The sequence below is a fragment of the Amphiprion ocellaris genome, chromosome 2 (genome assembly GCF_022539595.1).
Source record: "Amphiprion ocellaris isolate individual 3 ecotype Okinawa chromosome 2, ASM2253959v1, whole genome shotgun sequence".
NCBI classification, from domain to species: domain Eukaryota; kingdom Metazoa; phylum Chordata; class Actinopteri; family Pomacentridae; genus Amphiprion; species Amphiprion ocellaris.
The window spans coordinates 10,646,903-10,669,401 of NC_072767.1; the positions used below are offsets into that span (position 1 = coordinate 10,646,903).

Genomic DNA, 22,499 nt, shown 5'->3' on the forward strand with positions numbered 1-22,499 from the left:
AGCCCTAACTATAAGCTTTGTCAAAAAGGAAGGTTTTAAGCCTGGTCTTAAAAATAGAGAGGGTGTCTACCTCCCGAACCCAAACTGGGAGCTGGTTCCACAGGAGAGGCGCCTGATAACTGAAAGCTCTGCCTCCCATTCTACTTTTAGAGATTCTAGGAACAAGAAGTAAGCCTGCAGTCTGAGAGTGAAGAGTTCTGCTAGGATATTATGGTACTATCAGGTCTTTAAGATATGATGGAGATTGGTTGTTAAGAGCTTTATATGTCAGAAGAAGGATTTTGAATTCTATTCTAGATTTAACAGGAAGCCAATGAAGAGAAACCAGTATATGATCTCTCTTTTTCAGAGTGTTTTGACATTAGAAATCCCTAATGTTGTGTATATATATATATAAAGAAAATACCATGAAGTCCACCAAACATTTGGGAAGATTTTCATGTTCAAATCAATTAGGAGTGGGCCAATGAGCTGAATCTGTTCTTTAACAGATTCGACTCTGCTCCCACTCCTCCCCCCTCTCATCAAAGCACCGACCAGCCAGCTCCTTCTTCACACCTCAGCTCTCTACCACCAACACCACCAACAGCACCCCTCCTCCCATCCCCGTCTTCTACCACCTCCGGACTCCGCATACAGCCCCATCACCCCTCCTCGTCTCACCCCCCACCACCACCATCACCCCTCCTCCTGCCACCCTCCCCCTGCCTCTCCATAACAGCTGATCAGGTGAGAAGTGAACTTAAAAAGATCAAGACCAGGAAAGCTGCAGGTCCTGATGGAATCAGCTCCAGACTCCTTAGAGACTGTGCAGACCAGCTCTGTCAGGTGCTGCTGCACATTTTTAACCTGAGCCTGAGTCTGGAGAGGGTTCCTCTGTTATGGAAGACTTCCTGCCTGGTTCCTGTCTCTAAGACCAGGAACCCCAGGGAGCCTAACCACTTCAGACCTGTGGCCCTCACTTCTCACCTGATGAAGACCATGGAGAGGATCGTCCTCAAGAACCTCCGTCCCCAGGTGAGCCAGTATCTGGATCCACTGCAGTTCGCCTACCAACCGAACATTGGAGTGGATGATGCAGTGGTCTACCTGCTGCACAGATCACTGACTCACCTGGAGAAACCCAGCAGCACTGTGAGGGTCATGTTCTTTGACTTCTCCAGTGCTTTCAACACCATCCAGCCTTCTCTGCTTAGGGTGAAGCTTGAAGGAGCGGGAGTAGACTGTCACCTGGCTGCTTGGACCATCGACTACCTCACCAACAGACCACAGTACGTGAGGCTTCAGGACTGTGTGTCTGATGTGGTAGTCAGCAGCATGGGGGCCCCACAGGGGACAGTGCTCTCCCCCTTTCTCTTCACCCTGTACACATCGGACTTCCACTACAACTCTGGGAGCTGTCACCTCCAGAAGTTCTCCGATGATACAGCCATTGTTGGGTGCGTATCTGAAGGGGACGAGCGGGAGTACAGGATGGTCATCTCTGACTTTGTGGACTGGTGTGAGTGAAACCATCTGCAGCTCAACGCCAGTAAGACGAAGGAGATGATCGTGGACTTCCGCAGGAGGAGGACACCCCGGACTGCACCGGTGAACATCCAGGGTTTGGACATTGACATGGTGGACACATACAAATACCTGGGTGTTCACCTCAACAACAAACTGGACTGGACACACAATACAGAGGTCCTGTACAAGAAGGGCCAAAGTCGTCTCCACCTGCTGAGGAGACTGAGGTCCTTTGGAGTGTGCAGGACTCTGCTCAGGACATTCTACGACTCTGTGGTAGCGTCTGCTATTTTCTATGCAGTGGTCTGCTGGGGAGCAGGGAGCACTGAAAGGGACAGAAAGAGACTAAACAGACTGGTCAGGAGGGCTGGTTCTGTCCTGGACTGTTCCCTGGACTCCATAGAGGAGGTGGGTGAGAGGAGGATGTTGTCAAAGCTCACATCCATCATGGACAATCCCTCTCACCCACTGCATGACACTGTGGGGTCTTTAAGCAGCTCCTTCAGCAGCAGACTGAGACATCCACCCTGCAAGAAAGAGCGCTATCGCAGGTCCTTCATCCCATCTGCTATAAGACTTTACAACATCAGCATCACTGGCTGATGTTAACATAAACTGGACTATATCATTACCACCCCAAACCATAAAATTTGCACAGACATTCTTGCACTGCACATCTTTGCACTTTTAAACTTTATTTTTATTTTTTCTGTTAAAAATTTTGCCACCCTTGTATATATTGTAAATAAAACTGCTGTAACAATGTAAATTTCCCCTGGAGTGGGGAGAAATAAAGAACTTTATCTTATCTTATCTTAAAGATGAGAGAAAAGGAGAAAGACTTTTACTGAAAGAGTAACCTTTCTAAGACTGTGGTCCTCCAGGAGTCTAAAGAAGAATCTGACAGGACATCATCACGGTAAAGTATATTTGCCTGATTTTTAAAATAAAGTTTTGAATACATTTATAACTTAAAAATGCTTTAAAAATGCTTCAGAGGAGACAAACCTGAACAGGAAAATAGCTCTGTAGTGAAACTGTGATGTGGGGGTCACAGTTGTATTCAACACAAGCCAAAAGTGCAGCCTCTGCTTAAGGTCATTTTAAAACACTTTATTTTAGACCTTTTTCTGAACGTGTAAAGTACAACAACCCCAGCCATCAGAAAAATGTGGTGGAGTAAAAAAATCCAATATTTCCATCTGGAAGAACAGTCTCCTCAAATGTCAGTAGGCTATCGCAAAACTGAAATGTATAGACTCCCTTCTCAGAGCTGGTACTGAGCTGTAGGTTATTTGGTTTAGAGATCTCCATGATGAAGGGATGAAAGAAGGCTGGAGCTGGATGCGGGTGGGTGGGGGGTTAAGTTTTGGGAGGGTCGTGTGTTCATATGGCAAGAGTCAACTCTCTGCACTGAGCTGCCATAGACAATCCCATAGCTTCCAGCCCCCTGATCTGGGAAAAGAACACTTGATGCCATCAAAGGGACGGGGATTGAATCCAGATGTGCCTCTCTCGTTCTTTCCATGTATTTAATGAAGACACAGGGATAGAGTAGACTTTTTCATCATTAGTTTTCCCCCCAGATTCTCTTTTCCTGGCTACAAGTCCAATCCAATGCCAGCTAGGGCCAAAAAAAAAAAAAAAAAAGGTGGGGGAGTGGAGAGGGGGTGGGGGTGGGGGGGCTATGTCTCAGACTCAGTCTTCTCCTACAGGGCCCCTATTCTTTGTTCAGAGCTCAATGTGAAAGTGGCCTGTTTGTTCTAGCCACTACAGTCTGCAAATGGAAACTTCCAAACATCTCTGTGAGGAAAATGTCTTCCAAAGCTGATGTTAGCAGAGACAGTTTGTGCAAAACACAGAAGTTAGCTATGCATTTTATCCTTGTGTTCATTCATAAAAAATCAATAATGGCCTAATAGTGACAGCAGAGCATATTAAACACAGCATAGTTCATTTGAATAAATTTGGGGCTAAGTATTTAATGGCCATTAGCAGAAGTGTCAAGTCACTTAAGGTAAGTACATTTGGTTTATGCATCCCACAATCGCAGATATGTCCTGAAAGAATGTGGGGAACCCTAAATGTGGATACACTGCAAAATCTTTGCAGGGATATTCTGAAAATCCAGTGGTTTGAGATGCAAACCACATAAACAAACATTCATAGGTTGAATCTGTCTGCCTCTACTCTATACAAAATGCCCAGAAGGTAGTCTTTACAAGTATTTCATTGAAAATACTAAAAATTTCAATAAAAAATCAACAAGAGCAACAGAGGAGTGATTTTTCTTTGAGAAGGAGCATGCAAAGCATGTAACTATTTACAATCACCTCTCACATCTTTTACAAAGTCCTGAGTGTCTATTTGGCCTGATAATAAATTTAATAATCAAATTAATTAATCAGTTGCACTCATTGCCTCCTATATTTTACTGATTTGCAGAATATTTTAGTCACTGTTTCCAAAACAAAACTTATTGAAAGAAAAATTTGTCAACAAAATTTGTAAATCAGTACTCTTTTATTTGTGTTTATATGTGGAAAAAAGACATCCAACAGAATTAAAAGTATCCATTTGAATGCAATGTCCGTGGACATACTATATGCGAACCATTTGAGTGTCATTTTCCATAATATGATTTGGAGGAACCCGGGTTGCATTTCTGATCTGTAACATGAAATAGTTGACTTTATTTTATTCCTATGCCGAAACCAACAGTTCAATAAATGTTTCAAGAATTTTACCAGCATTAAAAATGTCTGTCTGTCTGTCTGTCTGTCTATCTGTCTGTCTGTCTGTCTGTCTGTCTGTCTGTCTAACCAACAATTTCTGGGCTCAGATTTAACTTCAATAAAATGCATTACCTAAATCTTAAAGCCTGAACTTTTTCTGTTTGATACAGTTTTAAACTGTGCAAGTCAAAAACACAAATGATCATAAATTAATGCTGGATTTCATAAAAGTAGTTTTGAGTTTAAGGTGGAACCTCACTACAGAGTCATGAAACTCCACACTGTACTTCAAGTCAGGACCAAATGCCTGCACAAGAATAATTAGGGTCAGGACAGGTTTGCAGTTGGTCCAGCTTGATGAACGGTGGGTGGTGGCTGAACAGCAAATGCACAAAATCCTACTCACCCATCAAGATGAATTTTAAATGTTAATGGTTAAAATTCAATGGTCAGATAAAATATGTATATTACATCGTATTTATACAGCCAAGTTATTTTTTTCCCCCATTGTTTAAACTTTCACCTACATTTTTGTTTGACACAACTCATAAGGCCTCTCCACACTCGCCAGAACACATCACACTGATTATTACTTTGATTCATTTGCAAATACTGAAAGAGATACAATAAATAATGATATAAAACAACAACAAGTCTACAAACCACAGCTACAAAATCAGGAATTAATTGCAAAAAGAAATGGTGACTGAATTGACGTAGGCTGCAGCTTTACCTTGGATTAAAATCATTTCCATATCAGATGTCTCTGAAATTTATCTCAACATCCCAAGGTAAACACAAAGACATGCAAGAAATGGCTTCACTTATCACAACACAAAAATAATTATGCATGTATGTAGTCATGTTTACTGTATGCCCATGTGCACATTACACTACCATTCAAAAGTTTGGGATCACACAGGCAATTTCATGTTTTCCATGAAAACTTACACTTTTATTCATGTGCTAACATAACTGCACAAGAGTTTTCTAATCATAAATTAGTCTTTCAACACCATTAGCTAACACAATGTAGCATTAGAACACAGGAGTGATGGTTGCTGGAAGTGGGCCTCTGTACCGCTATGTAGATATTCCATTAAAAATCAGCCGTTTCCAGCTAGAATAGACATTTACCACAATAACAATGTCTGGACTAGATTTCTGATTCATTTAATGTTATCTTCAGTGAAAAAAAATCGTCTTTCTTTCAAAAATAAGGACATTTCTAAGTGACCCCAAACTTTTGAACGATAGTGTATCTACATTCAATTAAATTCAGTTCAATTCAATTTTATTTATATAGCGGCAGTTACAGTTCAGATCGTCTCAAGACGCTTTACTGAATGCCTGAACCTCCATGCACATGTGTATGAATATGCATATAGGCAAATATTCAGACAGAAACAAATTGACATAGATTTCATGAACATATCATGTATTTGTCTGACAGCTGGACTTCCTCTCCAGATTGTGACTTCCTATTTATCCATTATGCCCTGTGCTGCAGACGTCAGCTTGGAGGTCCTAGTATTTATATCTTCTGCTTCGATCTCCTTATTAAAGAAAAAGGGTACTTTTTCCTCCTCTATATTTATCTGGTTGGTACCAGCTGGAGGTAAAGTTTTAAAGGTAATCTTTGTCCAGACAGTAATTAAAATGAGTTCCCCTCCTACTGGCTACAGACTGGTAGAACTGTTAACGCGCTGATTCCTGACAGCCTGGTGGCATCCCGTTAAGAATCTTTTCAAATACCGGAGTTTTTCTTACTGACTGAATTTTTTATTTGTTTATTTATTTTTACTTCGACGGGACCAAAAAATTACCAAAATAAACGCTTCAAAATAAGAGCTCAGTCTTGGTCTTCATGTCTTCTCTGTCTCTGCTCTTCCTGCAGGAGGCCGGCCCCGGGCTGCAGGGGACGGGGAGGACAATCCGGGCCGCCGCCGCTGTCCACTGACCCCTGGTGCTGATTGGAACAGCGCTGCGGCCCGTGTCCGGTTTTATTTCCCTTACCAGGAGTAAATGGTCTCTGTGTTGACTCTTTGTGCAGGAAACCATATGTTGCAGACACGCTCCCCCTGCCTGATTGCAGCGGCCGCACCGGGACGTGTCCCCACCGCGGAGCCTCGGAGGAGGCTGTCAGGACCTGCTGCTCCCGCACAGCAGCGGGTAAACCGAAGGAATCATCTGGCCTGTCCAGCCTCGTGTTAGCCTAAACATAGAGAAAATATGCTAGAAGCCTACTCACATCATTTAATAATCTCACATCTGTTATCCATGGAAATAAATATAGAAGCGTATCAACTGTGCAGTGGTGAGACATTAAGTAGCTCACATTTACTGTACAGACGTACTTCACTTGAATAGTGTTTCTATTGCTACTTTATAGTTGCATTTCTACACATTTCAGAGGCAAATATTGTGTTAATATACAATCCATATCATAAGTCTGGCTGCTTTGGGCATCAGTATTTTGAATAGAGAACACAGTCAGTTCAAATGTTGTTCAATGACTCAGTGCCCTCCATAAATGTCACACCTCTATGACTACAGGTCATTACACGAGGGGAACAATTCAATACTCAATACTGTAGCTCAATAGTAAAAATCCTATTATGTGAGAGTTGCAGTTCAACTTTGGCTAAAGAGAGTTTTTCTTTGGCCATCCTCTTTAGTGTGAGGTGCATGCAGAAAGGCTTTCTAATTTATATTTATTTGTACTATAGATTTTTTTTTTTAAATCTATATTCTGTTTCCATCTATATATTGTGCAATTCTGATCCTAAATATCCCTCCATGTGATCAAATAGTCATCGTAAATATAGATCTCATGAAATGTCCTGCCGAATATGCATTTTAATAAAAACACAATATTAACATTAACATGAACTTAGTAAAGAAAATATTTTCAAATCCCAACTCTGTGCCTAGTAAAATACCGAAACCAGCTTCTCCAAAATTAGGGTTGTCCTCTTCAAAAAAGCTGACTTCTCGATGGAGATGCAAGATTTTCACATAGAAATTTTATGATTGTAATCTGGCAAGTAGCTGCAGCTGTCGGATAAATGTGGTGTAGAAGGTAAATAGCTGTGCACACTGTGTCCACCTATCTGAGCTTTGGGAGTGGATCTGGGTTTGTTCTGTTGTTGCTCACATGGCTGCTCTGTTGAAACTGTAAACGGTCTGCGGTGTTCCGACATCAAAAAGCAAATCTGCTCCTGATTAAAACAACACGGAGAGTTTACAGAGCCAGAGGGCGCTGAGATGAATTCAGCCGCACTGATTCTCATCATTTCAAAGCTCTGAACGTGACTGAGAAGATCCTGGTCTTCAGACAGAGCACAGCTTTCAACAAAAATCTGAAAGAATTTCGCTGAAAGAGAAACGTCTTTTGTCTATCGTCCAGATACTGGACGATAGGAAATAAAGTATAGGAATTTGCCTACAAGAATGAAGCTTCAAACAGAAGCGAGCTTTAGCTCTAGAGCCAATCTGCCTCCAGTAACACAGTTGCAGCTGAAGTGGAGTTCAGAGTCCAGAGCTGGGGGTGCTGGGTGGGGGTGTGGGTGGGGGTCTCTGTGGCTCTCGGACTTCTCGGGTTTCGGGGTCTTTTTCGGCCTGTCGAGCGACGCCAGCGCCACATAAATCACACTTTACTTTATAAACCCACTGCTCTCTGAAGTCAGGCCCGACACGCACACACACACACACACACGCACACACACACACACACACACACACACACACACACACACACACACACACACACACACACACACACACACACACACACACACACACACACACACACACGCCTAGTGGATATGTATTATGTATTCTCATGTAGAAGTGATTTCTGCCCGGCTGGACGCTGTAATCTCCGCTGTCTACATCGTCTCATTTTTCTTAGTCATAATCCAGAGCACATTTCTTTTCCTCCCAGAGGACTTATCCGAAAAGATCGTGACAATTCTTATCATTCCCATTTAAAACTGAAGCAGCGAAGGGAATAAACACCTTTATCCTTTTGTGCAAGCCTTCATTTAGCAGAAACCTGAAGTAAACGACGTAAAATAAAACACATAGACAATCCCTATTCACTGATGAAGGGCTCACAAGCGTCAAAATGACACATGGACATTGTTCACTTGACACAAATACACTTCCCACGTGAGCTTGGCATATTTTCTATGTAGGTAAAGTGGATATGCGAGTTAACTGTACTAAGATTTATAAAGCATATACAGCCTATTTTAATCAAAGAATTTTAAATTGAGTAGAAAAATATTTTGTGTTTGGTGGTCAGTTACATATGCAATAAAGAAAAAAATTATATAGAAAGAAATATGACAAGATTTGCAGTTTTATGGTGAACACAAAAATATTCTGCTGTCTAATATTCTGCTGATTTCATTGTGTGGTTCAAAAATTCTGTTGCTTTGAGTCCAACATATCTCTGCCTGTGTGTCAGATGTACTCAACACTTGGTCCAATAAACGTTTAAGTACAATGAGCAAGCAAGATATATGGTGCATTCCAAAACATTTTTAAAAAAGCGTTTAAATTATGTGTAAGTGGACAGAAATGTACTTCAAGTTTCACAAGTAAATGCTCTCAGTGTAGTAAATGGTCCTTTGCATCTTAGTTTATGGTTATTTTACAGATTTGTAGAGTTGATGAATTCAAATATAAGCTGTAGTTTATGATTGCAGCCAGTCAAGGTGCAGTTAAACAATACGTTTTGAAATTTGACATTTCTTGAAAGGGTCTAAACATAAGATGTAGCTTGAAATGAATAACAAACATGAAAATGTTTAAAGAATGCTGGAGAAGTAAAAAATATAAATAAAACCTTCAGTGCTCAAATACAGGCTAAAGCGTGTTGATATATATTAGGTCAGTACACAAATGCTAAATATTTTAGAATTTGCAGTGTACCTGCAGATACTGAATAAATGCAGCGGTCTAAAAATGACAATATTGACCTCTTAAAAGTAATGGGAAAAAAAATACAGTAACATGAAATGCAAATACTCAAGAAAATATACTTTAGCAAAAGCACTTGAACATTCCACCACTGGATTATTTTCATATAGATGTTCACAAATTAATGGAAATTGCCTAAGCCTATCAGTTTTAATTAATTTGCATAGTTCAGTCAATTGAAGAAATGAAATTTACAGCTTAGAACATCAAACATTGATCTTGGAGGTTCTGTAAATACCGGGGGTCACTTTCCCTCTCTGAGCTTGTAGCTCCCGACTAATTAAAAAAGCTGCTTTTACAGCCTCTCATTCAGACTGCCAGATGTGACTGGAGCACTGCACAACTCAAAGCAGTTAGGCAACAACGTGTAAATGTATTGAAAAAGCAATGAGAGAAGGACTCTTACACTTAATGTGTATCAGTCCTGCAGACAGCTCAGTGTCTTTGTGTTAAAATGATAAATGGGAGGACAACATATGTATGAAAATATGTTTCTTTATTTCAACGAAGTATCACCCTGTAGTGGAAATCTAAATACAACCTTTTTTAAATATTCATCACATTTAAATAAATTTTTTGTGCTTAAGAATATACAAATTAATGAATCAGACTTTGGCCAGGCGAGCAGTTTCTACATTTTCATTAGACCATTGTAAATTATTTCTGACATGTTTTTTCATGTGCAGCAAGAGAAAGTAAAACCTGTAAATATGCACAAACACATGTAGCAGAAAGCATCTGTACATACATTAACATATCATCTTACCATTCAGAGGGCCACTACTCCTCAGCTGCACTTACAAGATGAGAATTAGCTTTGTGAAAGATGAGCCCGGCGCAGCCCAACAAGTTCATCGACATCGCATAAGTCAGGAAGGTTTATGTTTAGAACAGAAATGGATTCATGCTTTGCGAGTCTGCATGAAACAGAGAGTTTTCCAGGAAACAAATGGAACCAATCTTTCACAACAGCCATCTTTCGAATTCAACCTTTGCTCTGTGATTTAATTCACATGATGTAAAGCCACAATTTTGGAAGACGGTCCTTTTTTAAGAAGGCACACATAAAAAATGGCCAGTTGAGGGTAATGGCTACAAGATACTTTTGTGATTTACTCTGCCGCTGAACACGATTCTGACTGATCCTGCAGGTCCAGATGAAGGACTGGGTATCATTTGAAATTTTGGCAATACACAAGTTTCTACCAATACCATAACAATCCTTTGCCTCTGACATCTTGACTTTACAGTTTTAAGACACCAGTTCTCCGTGCAACATGTCCTAATTAAAGCAGTCTCACGAGAAATACCTGAATTAAATGGACACAATCAAGATTTAAATCTCAAAATATCTGATCAAAAACTTACAGAAGATTGCAAATCTGGTCACATGTTCCTTAGCAGCTTTTGTCACTTTGTGCAAAACACCAACCCTGTCTGCTAAAAACTACTGTAACTGACTACTTCTTTGCAATAGTGATTACATTTTGGAAGAAACGTGTAGCCATCCAGACTGTTTTTTTTCTTTTACAAAACATGATAATAAATAAATGAACTGATATTAGAAACAAAATTTCAACATTACACAAACAAGGAAAATACAGTATTGTGGGTCTGTCACATCTGCTACCTGTCCCTGTTGCTAACGTCAGTATTCTTCACTACCAACACACTTCCTTTCCTTGCTTTCCAAAGCTGCTCATGAAAGGCATTAATGTAATGCTATATTTAGGGAAGTGCAGGACCTTGACCAAGGTTAGGTGTAGGTTGTCATGTGGTCAAAAATTAAATGGTCAAAGGTGGCATGTTACTACCATGACATTAGTCAAACCATAATGAAAGTATTGCTATAGGCTAAAGTTACGTCTCTAATTGATTTGCCGATTAAAATGTTTGTGTTTCTATGAAGATATAAATGCTTTATCAGGTTATTGAGATACATGATTGGAGCTTTACCAGCCAAACACAAATAAATAAATGTTGCTGTAGACGAGGATAAATTACAACCGGAAAGGTGTAAATGGTTTTATAAAGCCAGACCACTGTTTGTAAAAACTGACAACTAAAGAACCTGCTTATTATTATTATTATTATTATTATTATTATTATTATTATTATTATTTTTATTAATAATAATAATAATAATAATAATAATAATAATAAATAAACAGTCTTGCTAGTGGTGCTTTGTTATTGATCTTGCACATACAGCCCTTGTTACTAGGCAAGGTCTGAAGTTTCACTGAATAAAAATATTTTTGAATCATGTTTAATCTTGAGTTTATGTATACAATCAATTCAATTTTGAAATTTTCCAGAAGATTGTGAGTTGATCAAAACATTTTAAATTTCTGATCTCCAGTTAACTTTAACACATGGGATACAATACCTGGGTTTGTTCGCCCCATTCAACCTGACTACCTGCTGGTGTTTCCATGGGCAACTGCTACAAATAGAATTCAGGTAGCAACTATGCTTCCTCTTAGGCAAAAACATTTAGTAGCATAAGAATGTATTTTTGGGGACAGGGTTATGCAGACTCCTTTTCATCATTATCAAAATAGTATTACGTTGCATTAGATGAACAGTCTCCCCCAGAACTAAACACATTTCATCAATCTGACAGTACTAGTGGGAAAACATTAGTATTAGAGTTTTAGAGTGGACAATATAAGATAATATCCTCATATGAGTGTCTTTCCTCTCTGCTGATCAGGAGGCTACGATTTCACTTTGTAGACAGTTTTCTGATGTTATACAGTCTTGTTCAGTATGATGGAAGCATCTTCCATCATAGGTTTGTAGTCTAGCTGGATAGCACCTCTGCTCTCTCTCTTCACAATCTCTTCAGCTGTGGGTTTACAGTCTCTGGTTGATAGCACCATTTCCCCCTGATTCTCCACTGAACCAATTTCTTCTTTCTCCTCTCTCTGTGTCTCCATACAGTTTCTCCTCTTCTCTTCTTTTTCCTTCTGCTTCTCCAACTCCTCCTCAGTGGCCTGAAGCTGCAGCTGCTGCATCAGTTCCTCCAGCTTGAGGGCTTTGCGCAGCTCGTTCTGCTGGATGATAGCACAGAGGTGCTCTGTCAGCTGCTCCTTCACCTCTGTTTTCTTGTGCAGGTCCAGCTTAGCCATCACATACTCAGCCTCCGCCTTCTCATAACGCTTTCTGTGACAAAATGTGAGGAAAAAATGACATGAAAAAGAGTAAGAAATAAAACAGCGAATTTGCGACAATTCTATAAATAACAATAAATCTAATTGAAATCTTGATTTCCTCAATGAATCACTGAAACTCTGTGACAGTGTTTCATTTCATTTAGAACATTTGCTGTAACAGATTCAAGTCAACAGTTCAAAACAACTATAGCCAATGTGCTGGGGGAATATTATGGAATATCAAGCAAAACTGGTCAACATTCTCAGGCTCCAACTTCTACAATCTAAGGATTTATTAGATTTGTTCTTTACCTTATATCCATTTTCAACTGAATATCTTTGAGCTGTGAGACTGTGGGTCAGACGAACAGCAATATGAAAGACTGCTTCTACTGGGAATCTCATAGTGACAGACTAATTCATTTACATTCTGTACCAATGGCTGCTATGACAGTTTGAAAGTACTGTGGTTTATAAAGAACAGTGGAAAATGACTTTTCATCATAAGTGAAAATACAAGAAGTTAAACATATATTTAATTTTGTATTTAGTGAGTTACACAGGATTTTAGTTTATATTCAAGCCTCACTGATATCTGCATGTTGTAGCAGAGTCGCAGATGCTCCAGAACATCTAAGTAAAACACCGTTGTGTATAAAACCCATGAGCTCGGTGTTGTGGAAAAAGTCTCTGTGAGTACAGAAATACAGCTGCAGAGGGCAGTGTTTCTAGGGTTTAAAAACAAAGCATTAACAGTTAATGTACAGTACATTATGACTGAAACGGCCTATTTTTAAAAAACTTACTAGCTCACAGTGATTTTTTTAAGCACGACTCTGTGATTGAATGTAAAACAGCACAGTGCCTGAGAAACTGCATGTACAGTGGCAGAATGAAAGCAAAAATTTAACAAAACATTAAGCTAATTTGAGAACAAAACTGTTTTTAAATTAGCTTAATGAGGAGGATATTTGAAGAAAACATCAGTATTTTAAATAATTAATTATTATTATTCGCCTCCAGTGAAAACAAGAGTCCCAGCAAACTGAAGACCTGGCATTACTATTGCTTCAACTGTTAATGTAACCATCCCAGGAGTGTTGTGATTTGAATGACACCCTGTGAAAGGTCTCCATTAGGGAAAGTTAGTAATTGTGTTTATATTTATAGCTTACATATTGACAATTACTCAATCAAACCTTTGCCTACTTGACATGGTAACGTTACGAGAGGCATCTCTCACACTCCCTGATATTTGAATGAAGATGACTTTAAATTGTCATGTCAGAACAAAAGGGACCTTTTTCACTGCAGACACTTTGGCTTGTGACAACAGCAACAGCTGTTAACATTGTGTTAATAGAGTATCAGTTCCATCAGGTCTTCTAATAAGCAATGACAGTGAAATAGCATGCTCTAGAACAGGCCTTCTTCTAAGTGAAATGAACCCGTCAATAAGTAAAGCTTTGACTTCCCAAGTGTGACAAGTCATCGTATCTCGTCTCTGATGAAGACAGTATTGTTGAAACGTTTGTTTGCAGAATAAAAAGCAGTCATTTAAGCAGTGTGCTCCAGCCCCCTATTTTTTGTACTCTGAAAATTTGCTGTCCTCGAGCTGAGAAGCACCAGTTAAAGATGCACTTCACTAGAAGATGTGCAGAGAACCCTGCATCTATGTGAAAAATATGTATACATGTGTAGTATTCGAAGTAGTACTCCTGTATGTGTAGTACTCTAGTACTTTCCTCCTCTCTGCATGCAGTTTACACAGCTTCTCACCAATACTGTGTATCCATCAGAAATCATCCAATTGTTCTTTATGAACTCATCTTTCTCTAACAGTTTTGTATTGTTACTGTAGCGTCTCTCTACCTTGCAGCAGTGTAGTCCCAGCTGGCTTGCTCTATCTTTCCTCTAAGGATGCCAATATCATTAGACACCATATCATCAAGGGCCTGCAGCTCTTTCTGGATTCTTTTCAGTTTCACAGCCTCTGCCTGAGTCTGTCTGGATCTGTGGAGATAAACTTTTAGGGTTATTTCTTGATTTTCACAGTATCTGGGATCATTTCCATATGTCATGATTACATGTTACTACACATCATCAAAATAACTTATACTTACTTCTCCGCGATAGTCTTTGTCAGTAGAGCCTTCTTACGTTTATTATTCTCTTCGATTAATTTACGCTCTTGCTGCAGTTGCTCGAGGCGCGTCTTTTCCCGTCTGTGATCACACACAAAGAAATGTAACACATTAAATGCATTTTAAATTCTAAGTCAGAAAAAAGAGAGAGAATTGACACCACAAACGTAGCTATAGATATGACACAATCCTTCAGATTAACTTGTGAACAAAAAATATGAACACATATCTTTGTAAAAGCTGCTTAATCATAAATGGAGATTGTAAGATTTTCCCCACATTGTGGAAGCATATATTGGATTTGGCAAATGATACAAAATAACTTTGATCCAAACCAGCCTCTGCTTTAAGCTGTCCCTGTCTTGCCTTCACGGCTGTGGCTCAGGTGGAAGAGCAGGTTGTCCACTAATTGCAAGGTTGACGGTTCAGTCCCCTGCCTGTCCACGTTATCATCTTCTGTGTATATAATGTTGTCTGTGTTTCTAATTTATTCTTGTACTGCCTTTGCACTTTTATTTCTCCTTTGGAGATGCTGTAATGGTGAACTTTCCCCACTGTGGGATCAATAAAGTTTATCTTATATTATCTTATGTCAAAGTATCCTTGGACAAGACACTGAATCCAAAGTTACTCCCAATGCAGGCAACCACCCTGTATGGCAGCTCTGTCGCCACTGGTGTGTGAATGAGAAACATTGTATGGTGCTAGATAAGTTAAACATATCTTAATGCTCAGTTTACATTTTTTAAAATTAAATCTGGTCTTTTGTGTGACATGTACATGTGACGTGAGGTGGAACTAAAGCTGTAAACTGCCATGTATGTATAGATTCAACTGAAATGTGAACTCAACTTGAGCAAGACTGATTATGTTCTCATTTGTGCAAAAGTCAAAACAAATGTGCAAAAATGTCAGATGTCAAAACACATGAATTGTGACCTAACCATTCTGAAAGAGTAGAGACAAACAGGTGAATATGACTCACCTGGCAGATCACAGCTGGAAAGTTATTTTCACAATACATTGTCAAGTGACACAAATCTGATTTGTAAACAAACAAAATCAGATTTATTTTTTCATTAGATCTGGACCACTTGTATAGAACAGACAAATACCTGATTTCTGGCACACAGTAGCATGTTTACATATATATTATCCCACATATGATTCTTGTCCTGATTTTGATCACATTTGGGATATAATGTTTTATAGAGCATAAGAAACTAAATAGTTGTCACTGTGCACATAATTACTACAGTTACCACGTTTCCCATTACCTGTTAAATTGTGTCTTAATTTGCCATACACTCAGCAAGTATGTTTTGTACACACAAACAATGTTCAATAACCAGGATACAATATGTCACAGTATTCTGGTTCTGTAGACATTAACCGGTTTCTAAAACCAAGACAAGATGTTTACATAGTGCATAAATCATGATAATCTAGATTCAAGATGACAGCGAGAGCAACATCTCCCAAAGCAGTCAACAACAGTTGTCATGGACAAGCATAATAAACAGTCTACATGTTTTACAGCAAAACTAACCCTTTATCGTGTATATGATAAGAAAACCATACTAACAGTTCCACCTCTTGTTTCTCCAGCTCTTGGACAGGCGGGTGACAATCATCTGCAGCTGGCTCATGGTTTTCGTCTGGTTTTGTCTCAGCGGGCTTCTGCTGCACTTTCTCCTCGTCAGTCGGAGCTCCTGACTCGGTCGTTGGCTCTGGCTCTTCCTTCTGCGGCGGTTTGGTGAGTTGCTGCTCTGGTGGAAGGACCGGGGATCCTGCTCCAGCGCTTTTCTGAGCGGCTAACTGCAGCGCCTTCTCTCGCTGTAACTGCTGCCGACTCCGGTTAGCCGGAACCGGTTTCCGACCGCGAGCAACCCCAGCAGAGTCTAAAAACACACGTGGTCCTTGTTACTGTTAATGATATAATTAACAACTGAGACAAAATAGCAAAATAAGAATCATGTGATAGCATTAGCATTGAAATGTTACCCTTTTGCTGCATCCTCCGTAACTCCTCATCAGAAAAACCTGCCCAGCTGCTCATTTTACAACCTGACAACTAAAGTGACCAAAACGGGACTGACAAAAAATGATGCATGTTGTAAATGTTCTGGTTATTGCAGGAAGACATTCATTGTAACGTCTCAAATTCACAGTCAGTCTAGGAAGCAATAAAACTGCACACCGCCATCTTTGTTTATTACTGCCACGTCAAGGACCCGAAAAAGACCGGCGAAATTGAAGTGACAGATATCGCCTGAATTAAAAATAAGTAAATAAATAAAAGAAGTAGACGAATTAGTAATTCATCGAGTTAACAAAATTGAATAATTGTTTTATCGAGATTAAAAATATACTTTTATGTATTTTACTTGTCTTAACAATTAATTATGACTTTATAAGTGATGAGATAGAACACATAAATAGTTTACTACGTAGCGGCGCCAGAACATTTTCAAGACTTGAAAATTAAATAGTTGTGAGTAAATAGTTTTAGTTTAGAATATACTTTTATGGCATTTATTCAGATAAAGTCAAATACCACTTTCAAAATAAATTGACCATTAGCATGAATTAATTTACTAACGGTGCACATTTTGCATTGTTGTTTATAGGCCTATAAAATTTCTTTATCAAAACACATTGGTTAAAGCCGACAAAAAAGTCAGTGAGTTCACTTCATTTTGTATTCATTGTTCTCGCATTCATTTCTCATCTGCTGCCACCTTCAGATCTTTAAGGGACTGCCTGTGGGTCAGAGGTTAATTAAAGAACCACTTGATGTGAAAGCTGCATGAAATTTGGTGGTTGTACTGCAAAGTGGAAGCATAGACACCCTGTTGTGTGGGTGCTGAGTGTCTAATTAAATTTTCTTCTTATTTGTAAACAGGCTAGATAATGTAAACACAATATTTTAAGAAACTAGGACTTCAATTATCCAATCTTTTGTTTTATATCAACCATAAAAGTTTTTTTTAACAAGACCACAAAATCAAAGCATACATATTGTTTGTATTACTCTGGTTTACCAGAGTACACCCGACACTAAATTGCCTTATTTTGACTTGTAAATGCTTGGTACACAGCTTTGATTCTTTTCCTTGAGTTTCATGTAGTTGCTTCCTGTCTTACTCAGCAGAGAGATGTGTGCAACTTCCCTGAAATAATCTCAATCTGCATTTCTTTACTAAGTTATATTAATTTACTAAATATGCAGAGAAGAATGTGACATAAAAGGAAGGGGGGGAGGAAAACATAACTTACTAGGTTTGCTTGGTTAACTTGCTTGGTTTTGAAATGTTTTGCTATAAAGAGAGGAACATCTTGATCACTGACCATCAGGTAATTTCTTCCATGTTGTTTTTTCAAATAAAGAAGAGAATGTAAAATACAAATGCAGAAAGCTGGTTTGTGGCTTTAACAAGGTTAAACACAGTAAAAGGTCTATATTACTGTAAGATAGGATTTTACAGTACAACATAATATATGACAATAACAAACACCATTTAGATCATTGCAAAAATACCTGCCGTGTTTTTGCTACAGGCTGTGCACCCTGCTTAACTAACACAGTGGTCTCTTGGTTAGGGGAATGCATTTTTGACATACTTTATTTCTAAGTTCTTTTCACGGCCAGGTTCCACTATTTATAACCTGCTGGAGTGACACTTTGTATTGGGTCTGAACTGTGATCAGACTTTTCAAACAACCAAGAAAGCTATAAATTTAAACTTCTTCATCCCCGTCATGTCATGCACTTTTTTGTAAATATGGCCTGTTAACGCATACAAAGTGATGCTACGCATATCATGTCCAATAAGTCATAGTGAAGGTGAAGGTGGGATCTGCGCACAGGACCAGAAAACTATTTCAGGACTTTGCTACAAGGCACTAAGTCCCATTATTTTTCCTCTTACTTTATTGCTATTCAACACACAAATCACATACTGCTTACATTCAGCTCCATTATAACTTATGCCGTCATTACTGTCTATGTCTGACTTTGCACAGTAATTGGTCAAGGTATAAACATAAAGCGTGTCTTTTCCTTGGCAGTGCTGAGGACTCAAAGCGATGTAAAAAGAATGACCTCTGCTTGGAAACTAATAAAAACTTGCCTCCACATCTTCTTTGCATCTGAGAGCCAATTATGTGCGAGTTAAAAGGCGAAACACCTCAGGAGGGCATAAATTGCCAGCAGAGTGCAGACAGAACCAGGCATGGAGGCCAGATGGCAGAGAGAGAACTACTTTGGGTTCAGAATGTATTTTGCTGCTGTAATGCTGGGCAAAGGATAGCACAGCTTTGGATCCCTGATTAGAGAGAGCCAGAGGGTGCACATGGCTCATTACTGAGATGACCTGTGGAGGAAGATCAGGGTTAGAGGTTGGGGGGAAGTGAATAAATCCCCTGTGGGAATAGGTGGTACGGGCTGAAGACGAAGTACAATGATGAGTCCACTCAGTTCAGGAGTTTAGCATTTCATAACTGTCACCCACGTGTGTTGAGTAGCATTTACCAAGAACTAGAGAAAGTTAGTCCTCTCTGTAACACAGCAAGTAGATATCAATCCAGACTTAGTTCAGATGTGACAAATTAAACAAAATGCATTTTGTAGATGAGAATGAGAACCATCAATTGTGTGAAATCTTTAAACATAAAGTTAGCCATTTGCTAGGCAACTATATTACTCAAATTTTTCTTCTAATCAATCTCTTGTCATCAGTGTCAAGGTCCTTCATTGATGATTTTGCATATTGCATTACATTTATAAAGGAATCATAAAGACACACATTTTTCCCCTTTCAGCACACCAATTTCTATGCTTTTTTCCTCACAACTATTTAGGTTCAGTCATCATTGAATATCTGTGGAAAACCATGCTGTGAAAACATATTTATTATGAGTTTAAGACTTCTAACAGAGGTCCTGATGTCAGCTTTTTTGTGTGTATGTCCACAATATGCAGTGAAGGTCGTGGCCAAATGTTCAGATGTAGACTTACAGTGCATGCAGCAGACACAGAAAGATGTCCGGATTTTGAGTATGTATGGTATGTGTCACAAACATACAAAATCAACATCATATCTCTGAAATGTGTGATATTCGTGTGGGAAATTTTATAATACGACAAGAGGAATATGGTCTAATTCTGTGGTATTGATAATAACCATTGCTGATGACTATTACGCTGGCAGAGGTAACGAAGTACACATTTGACTTTATTCCATATAACAATAGATCATTTGTTTTGTATTGAACATTGACTTGTGACGTGTACGATTTACATGTGCAGTAATAGTGCACATTACCTTTGGCCTCCCTGCTACACCTAAAGACACATAGCCTATGGAGCTCATTCAATCAAACAGGAAGCACTGTGAAACATAAACAGCCAGTTCGAAGTATCAGGGAGTAGAAGCCTGGAAGGAATTGAGGATGATTAGGGGTCAGGCCATGCCTATGACTCTGTGCTGGAAGCTGAAAGAACTTCTAATTGCTGTTTAAAAATATATGTATGTAGAATCAATGCTGATCCCTCAGCCTTCTTTCCTGCTCTCTTGCCTCCTCTCCTCCCTCAGCTGCAGTTGTGAATTTGCTCTTTAATTTCTATACCTGACATGTCCTTCCACCATTTGCAGCCAGTTTATAGTGCCAGACAGTGGCCTGACATCATGCAAACTTTTCCCTTTACCATTCTCTTCACCTTTGGTGTGTTTCCCCACCCGTCTGTTTTCTGTAGAAAAGTGCTACTTTGATTCAGTGATGTGGTTTTGTGAACTGTTACTCACCAGTCCCCTTTCTGCTTTTTGCTTGAGCCTGAAATTATTTTAAGGCGAGAAAAAACAGTCATTAAACAGTATTTGACCATGTCAACTCCTTATTCTGTCATGGAATATATGAGGGTCATTCCCTACAAAATCATTACATTTTTATTTATTTATTTAGGTCTTTTTTGTTTCTGCCCAAGCTCCTCTGATTTACCTGACAATTTAATAGAATAAAATATGGATATTTAAAAAGACAATTGTGAAATTTAAATTTTTGATATATTGAATATCTGCTGACATAACTTCTTTTAATACACCGCCACCCTTCTCTCATCATACTGAATTCCAGGCTTTTATCTTTAATAATTCCTGAAATATTGCTATCCAAACATAGCCTCAAATTTCAATGTGTGAAAAAACTTCTGAAAGTAAGCTGAAGGGCATTTATCTCAGAAAGTGCTCAGCATAGAAATCTAAAATTTTACAAATAGCACTTTAAATATCCATAGTTTATGATGAAACAAAGTTTCAAACATGTGGGAGATGTGGGCTCCTGATGAAGTGAAATGAAATAACCCTCAACCTTCAAAAATATTTGGTATTTGATCTGCAAAAGAGTGCGAGACAAAGAAGGTTTTCTGTCCCTTCACGGACTACATCATTGGTGCATTTTCATATTTATTCTGCTGTTAAAAGTCATCATGAGACTGAGGGACACTCTTCAATTTTATTACATATTAGTTAATGTCATACTGCCCTGTCCTCAAGAACATTTTTAAAATAATTAACACTCCTTTTTTGTATCTGATCAATCTATCCTTATTAACAGGCTACATAGAGTGACTTTTAAGTTCACTGTAATTAAACCCCTACTCAAACTTACTCTTGATTCAGACGTTTTAACCAACTATAGACTCATACCCATCATGTCATTTATTTCTAAAATTATTGAAAAGGCTGTTGCAAATTAACAATGTGACTATCTGCAAAGAAATGGTTTGTGTGAGGACTTTCAGTCAGGAGCTAGAGCACATAAACTAAACTTGTGAAAGAAACCAATGATATTATTAAAGCTGCAAGCAGCGTTGGACGGGTCCTCGCATCCTTGCCGGTCGGCGAATCCACGCATGTCCACCAGGCGGCGCTGCAACCGAAAGTGCATGTTGGCCTCTGAATGTGATGTGTGCTGGACTCTGATCACACGTGTAAAATTTCAGGCAGATTGGAGCATGTTCAGGCTACTTCTAGAGCTTTTCCTGTCCATCCACCAGGTGGCGCTGCGACCGAGAGTGTATATCGGCCTACGGATGTGATCAGGGTCGGACTCTGGTCACGCATATCAAATTTCAGGCAGATCGGACCACGTACAGGCTAGTTATAGAGCATTTCCTGTCTATCCAAGAGGTGGCGCTATGGCTGTGGCTGTATTTCAGCATGTGAACATCATCAGGGCAGGACTCTGATAATACATGTAAAGTTTGAGGCAGATTGGAGCATGTTTATGGCAGTTACACAGCAGTTGATGTTTCATGGCGAAGCATAAAAATTCACAAGGCCGCCATGGCCACGCCCTCAGACTTAAGGTGAGCATTTTGATAACTTTTGATCACCCATGCCTGGAGTACATCCTGGCCAAATTTCAGCTCTCTCGGTGTTACCCTGTTTGAGTTTATAGCTTTTGAAAATGTCTAAAAATGACCCAAAATCGTCAAAACATATGACATATAATTCAAAATGGCCGACTTCCTGTTGGGTTTTGGGCATGGGTGTCAATTACATTTTTGTGTGTCTTAACGAGTCACATAAGCCTACCAAGTTTCATAATTCTAGGTAACACGTTCTGGCCGTAGTAACTGTTTGAAATTTTCCAGGTGGCGCTATCGAGCCATTTTGCCACACACATGTGCAGTTTCCATAAACTATCAAATGGGTTGCCGGTCCAGATATGTGTGGCAATTTTGGCGAGCATTTGAGCATTTTTAACCTGTCGAAAACTACTTTGTTTATTACGGAAACAATGCGTTGCCACGGCAACAGTGTTTTACGAATCGTCAAAATCTTCACACTGTGGCATCGGCAAGGGGGGAATACTTCGCTGACCAATTTTCAAGATGATATGACAAAGTTTCTGGCAATGGTAGGTGTAAATGTAATGACAATTACTTCCTGTTTCCAATA

The 22,499-nt window shown here is 39.2% G+C and overlaps 1 protein-coding gene across 1 annotated transcript; it reads right to left on the bottom strand.

The window, feature by feature from the left end:
- Positions 1-9,712: 9,712 nt before the first annotated feature.
- Positions 9,713-16,758, bottom strand: gorab (golgin, rab6-interacting). Its single transcript, XM_023293043.3, has 5 exons — positions 16,540-16,758; positions 16,121-16,436; positions 14,515-14,616; positions 14,264-14,404; positions 9,713-12,401 (listed from the first exon to the last, which is right to left on the bottom strand). Exons 1-5 carry the CDS (start codon positions 16,592-16,594, stop codon positions 11,987-11,989), a joined length of 1,029 nt encoding a protein of 342 aa, XP_023148811.1. The 5' UTR covers positions 16,595-16,758; the 3' UTR covers positions 9,713-11,986.
- Positions 16,759-22,499: the final 5,741 nt, after the last annotated feature.

Coding starts and splice junctions, on each gene's coding strand:
- gorab (XM_023293043.3), bottom strand. CDS start 16,594: ATGAGCAGCTGGGCAGGTTTTTCTGATGAGGAGTTACGGAGGATGCAG. Junction 16,437..16,539: donor ACGGAGGATGCAGCAAAAGG/GTAACATTTCAA, acceptor GTGTGTTTTTAG/ACTCTGCTGGGGTTGCTCGC. Junction 14,617..16,120: donor GAGAAACAAGAGGTGGAACT/GTTAGTATGGTT, acceptor GTGTGATCACAG/ACGGGAAAAGACGCGCCTCG.